The sequence below is a fragment of the Neolamprologus multifasciatus genome, chromosome 2, assembly GCF_963576455.1.
Source record: "Neolamprologus multifasciatus chromosome 2, fNeoMul1.2, whole genome shotgun sequence".
Lineage (NCBI taxonomy): Eukaryota > Metazoa > Chordata > Actinopteri > Cichliformes > Cichlidae > Neolamprologus > Neolamprologus multifasciatus.
This window is the reverse complement of record NC_140440.1, coordinates 19,277,148-19,289,634: the sequence shown is the minus strand read 5'-3', so window position 1 is coordinate 19,289,634 and position 12,487 is coordinate 19,277,148. Positions and strand designations below refer to the sequence as shown.

At 38.7% G+C, this 12,487-nt stretch overlaps 1 protein-coding gene across 1 annotated transcript; it reads left to right on the top strand.

Moving 5' to 3' along the window:
• Positions 1 to 297: 297 nt before the first annotated feature.
• aup1 (AUP1 lipid droplet regulating VLDL assembly factor) lies at positions 298 to 11,953 on the top strand. Its single transcript, XM_085180693.1, has 12 exons — positions 298 to 715; positions 4,274 to 4,411; positions 4,902 to 5,052; positions 6,952 to 7,133; positions 7,789 to 7,861; positions 7,978 to 8,051; positions 8,415 to 8,481; positions 8,711 to 8,813; positions 8,922 to 9,053; positions 9,218 to 9,357; positions 10,239 to 10,327; positions 11,613 to 11,953. The coding sequence occupies exons 1-12, from the start codon at positions 675 to 677 to the stop codon at positions 11,656 to 11,658; spliced, it is 1,236 nt and encodes a 411-aa protein (XP_085036819.1). The 5' UTR covers positions 298 to 674; the 3' UTR covers positions 11,659 to 11,953.
• Positions 11,954 to 12,487: the final 534 nt, after the last annotated feature.

The following is a 12,487-nucleotide window of genomic DNA, read 5'->3' as shown; positions in this document are numbered from 1 at the left end:
AACACAGTAAAAAAGAAAAGAGGGGCGCCTAAAGACGTTCAGCTCATCATTGGAATAAATCAATAGATTCATTAAAATAAAATGGTAACATTACATACTAACTACGTTTCCTGCAAATTAAAATTTATCAGATTTCGCCACTAGAGGTAGACAAAATACTATAACATTTTGCCAGCGTTTCCTTTAGGGGACGTCTTTAGTGCTCCTTTATTTTTTCTGCTGCTCTTTTATTTTGAAAGTATCGCACCTGACACTCCGATAAAGATGAACACACAGTTATAGATTACATGAAAATAATTGAAGGGTTGGGTACAAAGACTCCCAGATCATACACTTCTGTAGAATTTAGAAACGAGTATTATTTATATACATTTACTTTTGTAGAGATGGCGCTTTTATTCTAGGGGATTCTAACAACGGACCGGAAGTGGTGTCGTGCCGACTGAAGCCATTATCTGTGCTAGCGCTATTTAACCACAAAGCTAACATTTTAAAGTCGCGTACTTAAGCGGTCTGAAAAGGCTGTACTATAATCTAACTAGCTCCTTAAAGCTACCCAGTTTCCAGTTTACCCACCGCATGACAGAAGTGCAGTCGTGAAAGTAATGACTAATTTATATTTAGGGGTCAGGTTGTATTTTTAGCATTAGCCTCTGAAGGTCTGACTGGCAGACATGGAGACTCGGGGAATTGAAGACATGTTTGACTTTCGTCGGTAAGTCAGCTAACTGCTAAGTAGTGTAAACTGCTCGGTTAACCTTCACTTAGCGCTAATTAGCGCGTTGAAGAAATACACAGAGGTTATAGCGTCGACGACGTTTATTATCGAGCAGCTAACCAGTATAGTAGAAGATGTATTAAATAATCTGGAAAACATGCAGCTAGATAGCCGATACTGGCAACGTTATAGTAAACAAGTCATGGATAGCGTTTGACATGAAACCTTGTCCTGTGCTAATTTTAATAAGCACGCCGATCAGTTGCAGCATGAAATGCGTGAACTAGCTAATCTTAGATGTCTGTTGGTTTCATGTATTCACTGCTTGCCTTGTGACAACCAAGAGTGAAGTTTTTTAAAAGACTTAAATTTTTTGATCTAGACACAAGTCAGAGATTATATTTGAGCGCGTGTAAAGTGGAGAAAAAATTGACAGCAAAAGTAGCTGTCGTTGTGTACTTCAATACTAAAGTGTTTTTGACTTGAATAGAGGGCGGACATGAGGCCTGTAGGCAGTGGTAATGACGACTAGAGCGTTTATAATGAGGTTTCGAAATGTTCTCTAGCGCTTGACTGCAGAGGGAATCGAGTAGTGACACGTGTAATATTGGTAAAAACGCTGAAACAAAAGCAGCTCTAACTCTGCGATTGGTTTTAATAACGTGTGTACAGTACTGTGCCTCGAGCCACCCTTCATATCGTCAGACTTGATTGTATTTTTTTAAAGTGGTCTTGAGCATCGGTTCTCCAGGATTTCTGAAGGTCTTTCAACGTTATTCTTTAGACACTTGCTGCCTTTTCTCTCATTTTCAGTCCAGTCCTTGTAACGGACCACTTAACACTGATCTATGATTCATTCAGGCATGAAAACAGTGTTGTGTCTACACATAGCAGACAGCTTGGCAAATAACCAATGTTAAATTACTTTGTTATCAGCAGTCTGTCACAAAAACATAAAGATAAAAGTTTGACAGACGTAATATAATACTTTTGTCACAACAAGGTAATTCCCAAAGTGCTATTTGCTGAAAATTTGGCATATTGCAGTAACATATTGCAGCACACTATAGTGTGCAGTCCAGTTAATTTGTTTTTAGGAAACTGGATAAGGGGAGGACAAAAGAATTGGCAGTGCTTTAAAAATTATCAACAGCAGATGAGCCAGTAAAAGTCATGTCACAGGACCTGAAAGATGCATCTGGCCCTGCAGTTGATCCAAACAACAAAAAGCACCTAATGCAAGGGATGATGTTGTGTCTTTACATAACAGAAAACTTGGTAACAAAAACAAGTAATTTTACATTGTATCTTTAGGCACTTTTTTACTTTCAGTCTATAAAAGAAAAAACCTATAAAATGTTCCCATTTCTTTAGTTGAATCTGTGAAAAATGGCAAAAATAACAGTTTGGCAGATGTCGAATAATACGTTTTCTAGAAAAAGGTGATTCTCCTCAAATTTTCATGCCGAGATCTGCTGGCGTGAAAATATGAGGAAACTGGACAAGAGGAGGACAGATGAAGTGGCTGGCTTAAAAAAATATCTACAGCAAGTGTCTGAAAGTCATGTCCTTAAGAAACAGGAAAAAAAAATCTGCCATAGACCTGACAGGACCTGAGAGATACATCGGCCCCTTTAGTTAACCCAGCTACTGTTCACTGAAGACTCATTGGAAATGGTCTCAGTCTAAGGGTCGCTGTCAAGAAGCCCTTCTTAAGGAAGGGAAAAGAGGAGAAAAGGATGAAGTATGAAAATTACACAAGATCAGTGGAGGTCAGCGGGCTGATGGAGTGATGAATCCATGTTTTTGCTTCAACTCCTCTTCAGTATGAACAGGAAAGAATTACGACAGTGAGTGTCTGCAGCCACATGCAAAACACAGTAAAAACATACCTGAATAGAAAAGCACAAATTGGAACACCATCAAGCATGAATTTGCCTCCACAGACCCCGGCCCTCAACACTATTCTAGAAGTGATGGATCATTTTGACAGAGAGAAGAGCTTTGAATGTCTTCCTAGAAGATTGGAGAACAATAGGAAAGCTTGGAATTGTACAAACTCTGTTTTTGATTTACGTACTGGATTTCAGTGTGTGTTTGAACATGTTGCAATAAATACCTGCACCTATAACTAGGGATGGGTATCGAAAACCGGTTCTTGTTGAGAACCGGTTCCCACTGTTTCAATTTCTTGGAATTGTTTGCCATTTTTGCAAACGATTCCCTTATCGATTGCAGTTGCCCCGAATGACGTCACCACGTTGCGGAGCGTCATTTACCTGGCAGGAAACACGGCGCCTAAGCGGCTCAAATGCTCAAAAGTTTGGTTATACTTTACGAGAACGGGTGACAACAGGGCAACTTGCAATACTTGCAAAGTAGATATTTCATTTAAGGAAACACTACGAATATGCAAAAGCATTTGATCGCAAAACACGTGATAACCTTAAATGAATGTCGTGTTTTTAATTCCGCTCCGGACTCGTGAAAGTCAACCCAGCAGCAGCGGTAACGTTTGCACGTCCTCTCCCGTTAATGCGGCAGGTAAATAATCAACTAACAGTGCATATTATGTTAGCAGAGTCTAGCTGGCTCAGATGCTGGCAGTTCTCGCTGCAGTCTATCAGTAGCGTCTTCTTTCAGGCCAGGATAGACGAATGTCACCGAGCAGTGACTAAGTTTGTGGTAAAAGGCTTGCACCCATTTGCCACAGCAGATGCCCCCGATTTTCGGTAAGTGAATGTGTTTAATTGTAGGCAGGGACATTACTGGATATTCTTGTGTAATTGCTACAGAATAATTTATGTTATACTTTGTTATTGCTACAGAAGAATATTTATTTTATTATTTTACATTTACATTTTTTTTCCTGGGGACCCTGTGACATTGAAGAGCCGTAGGCTGTGGATCTCTTAAGATCTCACTGTTGGGTTTGTAAGGCCATGTTACTCCTCAATTTCTGTCTTGTTCAAAGAGAAGATATAAAACAAAGTTCTAAGCTAATCAACCTTAGTGTTCTCCTTTTTTAAAAAGAATCGAATTGTTAAACAGAATTGAAAATGGAATCAGAATCATGAAAATCTTATCAATACCCATCCCTACCTATAACCATTTCGTATCAAAACATAAACAGATTATGGATGGCTCTTTTTCACAGTATTGTATCATTGGATATCATTGCATAGTTGAATAACAATAGAGTGAATTGGTTAAACTCTGATGTGAGTTCATGCTATGGCTCAGTGCACATTTATCCAGTAATAAAAGGAAGAAGATCAGTAGGTTGTGAAAGATGCTGTCATTCAAACCACAGAACGGTATTTTTGAGGCTGATGGTGAGGTCTATATTTTGAAATTGGGAAATAAAAAAAAAAAGGGCTAAAAATGTGTTGGTTCATTTGAAATATAATCCGCACAGGATAAAGCAATCTTGCTACAGATCCCTTGGAAATCACTTAAATTCTCTCAACTATAAATTTACATTTAGATTTGTTTTTCTTTTGTGTTTTCTATTCCAAATGTCATTTTTTTTTTATTCTGTTCTGTTTTGTGCAGGTTTCCCAAAGATGCTGTCGTTCTTCTGCTGTTGCTGATTTACTTTCCAGTCGGCATTTCTTTAATGTTCATACGTATTTTTATTGGTGTTCATGTGTTCCTGGTCAGCTGTGCACTTCCAGAGAGTTTTATAAGAAGGCAAGTGTTGAAAAAGTGTTCCAATACCACATTTTACTGTCAGCGGTAACCAAATCTGTAGCTGAGTCGTCTTGTGTGTCACTTCTAATCATGTTTGTGTGTGTGTGACAATAATGACTGAGGTGAAATTGTAGTATAAGGGATAACAATAGCAGTTAATGCTAACACACATGGCATCTGTGCCATTAAATTAACTGTAATTGCTTGTCAGAGTTTATTCACTTTAACCACAATAAATACTACTGAGGCCAGTGGAAGGTAATTGTACTTTGCACACTGTAATTTTAGTTTGAAGAAAGGTGGTGACTGCATGATTAAAGAACCAAAGCATGTACATGCCCTGGAGGTTATAAGAGCAGTTAAGAAAAAAGATATTTGTACGTATTGCACATTGCGGTAAATTATACATGCAGTGTTACACTATTGAGGACTATCCTGTTGCCAATTATGTTTAAATGCTGACATCATGGTTTTTTTTCTTTGCTTCTAGATTTGTTGTGAGGGTTATGTGCTCGGTGCTGGGGATGCATGTGAGACAGAAAAATCCCCGCTCCAGAGACAAAAACACCAAGCTGTACATATGCAATCATGTGACAGAGTTCGACCACAATATTATCAACCTCCTGACCCCCTGCAACACAGTGAGTGCTTGGCTTAAACGTTTTTCCTGACTCAACCGTGTCATGCAGCATGTTTTACACATTCAGGGATTCAGTGTCAGTGTGCTGATTGCATCAGTGCCCTCCTATTAACAAGTCTATGGTGACATCATTGCATTACAAGGCTTGGAAATAAATACAATTTGACACTACATACAGTCCTGTGAAGAAGAAAGTTCAGTTTCAGTTGTCTGTGCATTCCATTATAACTTTTGTAGGAACTAAGTTGGTAATTAGCAGTCAGGTAACTCTAATCATATGCACTTGATGCGCTGTGTGAGCACCTCTATTAAAAGCAGAGGTGTTTGGCAGTTTACTGGTCTGGAGCATTCAGATATGTGTCTTTCCAGGAGTGCTACGTCCCAGCAAATTCACCCCATGCTCAGTCTCTCTGACCACTGCATGGTCAATGAGTCGACCGTGAACTCCTTTGTATACCAAAGTATTCTAGAGTCAAATGTGAGGCCATCTGTCTGACAGCTGAAGCTTGGTCCAAATTTGGTTATGCAACAGGACAATGATCCCTGGCACAGGAACAAATCTCTAACAGATATACTGAAAAATTCAGTTCTCAAGGTGTTGCAATTAGGGCTGGGTATCGTCACTGATTTCTGGAATCGATTCAATTCCGATTCACAAGGTCCCGAATCGATTCGATCCACGATTCGATTTAATTCGATTCGATTCGATTCACTTCGATTTGAATCTGGGAAATTTTGACAGTCAGAAATATTATAATTCAGATCAGTACATTTACATATTTTTGTATCTATAAAAAGGAAGCTGACACACGCAAGACTATCAAAGGTGTGAGCATCACAGCAGATGCCTTTGTGTCAAAGTAGCTGAAGATAAAACACAGAAAAACATGAAGGCGATTTTCCTGGCCTGGGATTTTATAAAAATATTCTGCAGTACATCAAAAACGAAAGAAAACCATTAATCAACACATGAAAATTACCTCTGAAGTTACAGCGGTAAGCGTTTTGCATTTTGCATAATTTTAAAAAAGTTTAAATTTGTTCAGTATTGAACGGCAGAAATTAGGTTTTCTTTTCGGAAGTATATAAAACGGGAAAAAAAACATCGGCCGACAGCGCTGTAAACAACGGTAGTCTTGTGCGTAACAAGCAACCGAATAATGCAGAAAACAGTACAGAGAGAGAGAGAGAGAGAGAGAGAGAGAGAGCTGTGGTCGAAGCAAAACAGTAAAAGTAAGAGTGAATACATGACGATGTTTATGTGAAGTGTAGTTTGGATCTTCTTTTGCTGCTGGTTCGGTCAATATTGTTTGGAGAGACATCAAACTAACAGCTTCAGAATCAGCGCATTAAGGGCGTGAACACAAAGCGCTGAACCGCCGACAGATCAGAATCAGCGAGCTGTCGGCTTTCAGCCCCGACCGTGAGAAAGGCGACATCTAACTGATTCTGATCCGCGGGCTGTGCTGTGTTTAAGTCTTTGTGCAGAATCCGTGTTCCTGCTCTCATTTACTGTCTTAGCTGTTTGGTGGTTGTTGAAATTTTGTGAGATTTCACCAGAGATTCTGGCATTTCGGGCAAAATAAATTTATATTAAAAAATCGATTCAGGATTTTAATGAATCGATTTTACGTTATCCAAGCCAGAATCGATTTTAATCGATAAATCGATTATAAAAACCCACCCCTAGTTGCAATGCACCTCAATCACAGTGAAATGCTGTGACAGGACCTTGAGAGAGCTGTGCGTGGAGGCAAGATTGTGCTGGTGCATTAACACATGTTATAATATACCTGATCTATTCTCAAGGTCTCAGTTGAAAGAAGATCCTGTGTACTTTAATGTATTTTAAATATAGTAAATATGTGGTGAATTTGACCCGTCTCTTTCTGCCTATCAGCCCCAGTTAGATGGCTCCACAGGCTTTGTGTGCTGGGCCAGAGGCTTCATGGAAATCCATGCAGGCTCCGGAGCCATAGGGGAGTCTCTGCAGAGTTACTGCTCTGCTGAAGGCACCACACCTTTGCTCCTGTTTCCTGAAGAGGACACCACAAATGGCCGTGCCGGTCTTCTCAAATTCAGGTGACGTTTGTACACATGTTACTGTACAGTAATAAACAAGAACTATCCAATAACACAGCAAGTGTTTGCAATTCATCAGCACCCTGGGACAGTTTTGGCCTCTTACCCATACCCAGTGATTTAATGCAGCCAGCGACAAATTATCATCCCTCTTTCATGGCACGTTGAGATAGAGATGAATTACTTTGGCGGTTGAGTCTCCCCCACTAATTTCCCTCTAGAGTTGAAGGGAAATTAGTGCAAGGAAGTGAAAACAGCTGCTAAATTGATTCATTTCTATAGTTAATTCGAGTAAGACTGAAACAAGTGTACTGTATCCTCAGTGGAGACGCACTTGAAAACCAGAGAAGCTGGGAGTTGCACTTTATAATGAGGTTGTGATTATTGCCATGCTTTTCTTTACAGTCTCTGATATTCTTCTTTCACTGGAACCTAACGCAGACTCTCTTAGGCTGCACCTCCTTTGTGCCATGTCAGAATCACCTGTTCATTATGTTGCTGATGCTAACTACCAAAGGCATTGGCCTTTAAATGCTTAGCTGACTAATTGCACATATCCCGAATGTCTTTAACAATAAAATCAATTTTTATTGGCTCACAGCACAAAGCCCAACCAGCTACTATATTAAATATCTATATTTGTTTTTTCTCTCAGGTCCTGGCCTTTCTCACTGACTGAATCCATCCAACCTGTGGCCTTACGGGTGACCAGACCATTGATCTCTTTGGTAAAGTCATTTGAACTCACATTTAGAATGAAAGTGACATTAAAAAGAGCTGATGAAATGATGTGACTGCACACCAAAGTAATCTAACAACACGATTACCTCCTGTCTGTACACAGAGCACACCGGAGTCCAGCTGGCTGACGGAGCTCTTATGGACATTTTTTGTTCCATGGACAGTGTATCATGTAAGGTACTAAATAATTTGTGTCATTATTTCTATCTTTTTCTGCAGCCACATTTTTCACAATGTAGGTCTTATTTCCTTTACCCTAACCTGGTTTTGTGGAGATTGTTATGTAAAATAGTCCAAAAAACAAAAAAACTGTGAATTTTTGGCACAAACTACCCTCCTCAGGCTCATGCTCCTGCCAGGACTTCTGATTAATGAATGTGCATTTCAAAATCTTATTGCTTTCATGAGCAAGTTTTTTTGGTTGTTTTTTTTGGTCTAAGTTTTTGAAAAGACCTTCTATTGATTTTTAGTATTTCTGTTGCTCTAATTGTTCAGATTGTCTTCTTAGCATTGCTTTTTTGTGTTTCGTTTCCATCCCAGTTGGCTCCCAACAGTATCCAGACAAGATGGCGAGTCGACACAGGAGTTTGCCAACAAAGTCCAGGAGGTAAGAACAGCGTGTGCCACTTGGATGCACATGAGTTATATTTGTAATTGTAAAAACAAATGTGTGTGTGTGTGTGTGTGTGTGTGTGTGTGTGTGTGTGTGTGTGTGTGATATGTGTAAGAGTTATGAAGCCTTGCACCTGTACACAGATCTCTTTGTTGTTGTTTTGCAAAACCTCATGCATAGCAGATGTGAGTTCCCACTTTCTGCTTGTGTGTTTTTTGTTTAGCTGCTAGCTGCTGAGCTTGGCTTGGTCGCCACCAAAATCACTAAAGCTGATAAAGCAGAGCACATCAAAAGGACAAGACGCATTGTTCCACAAACAACCACAAGTAAGTCGGTCACATGATTCAACATCAACTCTGACCATGTGGAAGATTCAACTGATTGGAGGTTTTTGGGTTTTTTTTTTGTTTGTTTGTTTGTTTTTTTAAATCTAGGTGTAACACCTGGTTCTATTGGGCTTGGATTCATGAGTTTGGGCACAGATGACCGCAGGATTGCTAAGATGGCTCAGCAGGTGAAGGATGTGTTGCCCCATGTTCCACTGAATGTCATCACAAAGGATTTAGGTACACTTACATTTGGCTACCACATCTATTTTCTTGGAATACACTTTTATGTTCATTCTGCACCTGAGCTCTTCTGTCACACTTTCACTTTGTAAGAAGTCCTTTAAAAAGAATGATAGATTTATTTGCCATGCACTAACAGGTGTTCTTTTTATTGTGTATAGCAAAAACCAATTGTGTTGACACCACCATTACAAATCTGCTGGAGAACAAGGAGGAAACATCAATGGAAGCAACGGGGATCTCGACTTTTGGCCCTTCCAAGATCAGCTCCTATTCTTCTGGTCCTGCTCCCACCTTAAAGGTTTGATAAGGCCTATTTCGTAGAATTTAACCAGACAATTGGAAGTTATAGAGCACATCTGATTAATTTGCGGGTCAATATCATTGACTGATATAAGCTATTTGGTGATCTGTTGGTATCTGCATTTGTAATAGTCATAAACAACATTTTTAAAAAGTAAAGAAAGAACAGGAGAAACAGCTTTCAGTGATGTTATGAGTGTGGAAATTGCAAAGTTTGCCCATCAGAGGGCGCTCTGCAACTTCCCTGTTGACACACCACAAACACAACAACCAGCTTGTAAAGTCAGGAAGATTGTAAACGGGTAACTAAAGAACTACATCTAACAAATGTTAATCTGTTTGTGTTTGATGCATCTGAAAGAAAAAAGATAAGAGGACAACCTGTCAAATTTTAAATCATTCAATTATTGGTACCAGGCAAAAAAGTCGTGTATTAGTCAGGCTCTAATAAGTTGGGTAAAAAATTATTATTTATGAAGTGATACCGAAAAGGTCCATAAAAGGCACAAGCTGTCCAGAGGTGTACGAGAAGATGATCTTGATCTTTTGATCTCATAAGCTCCATATCAGTGTCTTTTTTTATCACACTTTTTACCTTACATTTTAGCTGCACTGCATGATAATAATCACTAAGATATTATTTATAGTAAAGGAGCCCAATATGCAGTCGGTCCATCACATGCTGTCAAAATCAGTGAGACGTGAAGCGGCCGTCTCCTTATTTTTTAAGACTGCACATCCCAGATCCTCAAATACATCCGTACAATATAATGAGCCCTAGTGTCTTCTGTTAGTTTTGGCTTATCTGTGTATATGAGTGTTAATAAGAAGTTTTTTGGAGTTTTTTTTTTTTAAATTCCATTTCGTTTTTATTCATAGCCTGCTGCCAAAACTTTTGGGAAATCACCAACTGACAGACATTTGTCTCTCCAAGAAAGAAAAGAAGCGCTGTATAACTTTGCACGAAGGTGAGATTTTCTAGTAACTATTATCTTTGCTGCTTTAAGCAAGTGTTTCTGGACTTTGTAATAATACCCCATGACAGTTCAGTTCATCTTAATAAGAGACCTGAGAGAACAGCCAAAGCTGTTTGGTTGTTCGTTGTTCAGGGCTGAGAAGTTATGCAACATTCATTTGATTTGAGATTTTCTTGCTTTGGGTTGAGTGTGTTGTTCATTTCTGATTCTTCACAGTATTCGAGCAACACCAAGCACAGATCGTATGCAAAACAGAAAGTGTCTTTACAAATTTAAATCCCACAACTTTGTTTTGACAAACACCATCCACATCTCTAAACTCAATTTTGGGGAACAAATTGTCAACAAACGGTACCTGGCAAAACCTACGGCGGAAAGACACTGATGAACACGGTGAAGCATTAGCATAATTTTATTTATAGTCTAATAAAAGCCAGAGGGATGACTCCAAATGAATACTAACTTTGTTGTGAGTCTGCTGGATTTTCTCATGAGTGAAGCTGTGTCCAAACACATCTGCTATACAAACTTTGTGTTGTGGTAATAGGTTGGTATTTTAAAGGTTGTGCTGCCCCCAGGTGGCTGAAAATACATCAGTGCATTTATTTTTTTTTTTTAATAAAGGTAATAAAGCTGGAAATCATAAGAGAAGAAATCCTATGTGAGCATTGGTGTCAATTGTAGCACTAAAAGTTTTGGTAACTATGTAAGCAATGACTGAGTATGTCAGTGCCATTACCTTTTTTTTTTATAGATGTGAAGAGGTTGCTGTCCCTTTTTTTTTTTTTTTTTTTTTTTTTTTTAAACTTGTGAGACTGAGGTTTTAGCTTGCTCTGAGCTCGGACATGCGTGTCCAGTGATTTTATTTATTTATTGCTTGAGCCGATTTAATGTAAGTTTGCTTGGAAAACATGATCTCTGGATGGTGGTGCATGAGATGAGCTCTCTTGTTTGTCGTATTACCAGAGTATTTGAATTTATTTAAATATAGATATTTGATGTGCCTGATGAACATGCAAAATATCAAGATAATAAAATACTGTCGTGGTGCTGAATCAATTTTTTTTTTCTCCCTTCACGCCACTATTACCTAAAAGTCAAAATAATTTGGCATTAGCGTGGTCTTAGACCCTAATAAGAGCACAACTGTACAATCACAGTGAGTCTGGACGTGTCAGAGTTGCATCTGTAGTTCTGTAGTTGTGTTTATTAAACTTTTATGATGCTAAATAAAAGCTGTATTTAATCTTTTTCTTTTCCTTTTCCCTTCTTCCAGACGCTACATTGAAAAACATGGATTGGAGCAGGAAGACGGTCACTGAACAGTTTGGGTCAAGCAATTATGGAAAGAAGCATATTCACGTTGCATAGCTGTCTGATTTGAATGGTGATTTTATATTTCCCCAAACAGTTCTGTTGACAAAAAGGATTTTGTTCTTACGTATTCGGGACATGTATAAGTTCATGGAATGGTGATTATGCATGTGTTCAGTTTTTCATTCTGGCTGATACATAATTTTGATAACAGTTTGTATTACAATCCACTGACTGTGAATCATCTATTTATTTTTATAATGTCCAGAGTTGTTGATGGAAATAAACCTCTGCTTGACCTTGCTTTAATGAAATGATTTCACATCCCTGTGTTGTCAAGAGTTTGGTATGTGATTAAGAGGCCCCAGGTTTTGGCAAGTAAAGTGAAATTTGACTTCCAGTTGCATGACATTTGTATTTTAATAGTTTTATGTTTTTCTATTCTCCAAATATATGTCAACCAAATCCTGCCATAAGAGGGAGCCAGAACATAGTGAACCTCAGCAGTCCTATAGACACAGCAGGAATCTAGAAACTAGTGGATGGTGTATTTTAATTAATGTGAACATTTCACACATTTAACTGATGAACACACACAGTTACAACTCCATCAGAAATTTAAAAGTCAGATGAGTTGTAACAGGTTGAAAACAAACATCCATAAACTGAGACTAAACTGTGTGACATGAAGACCAGCTGGAACAGTCACTGTGGGATTTGATAACTGAAAAGGCAGAAAAACCACTGACCTATGAATCATTTATACATAACAAGGCAGACAAACCAGTGTTTTGTCTACACAGGTGGCAAAAAAACCAATACTTAGATCTTTAGGCA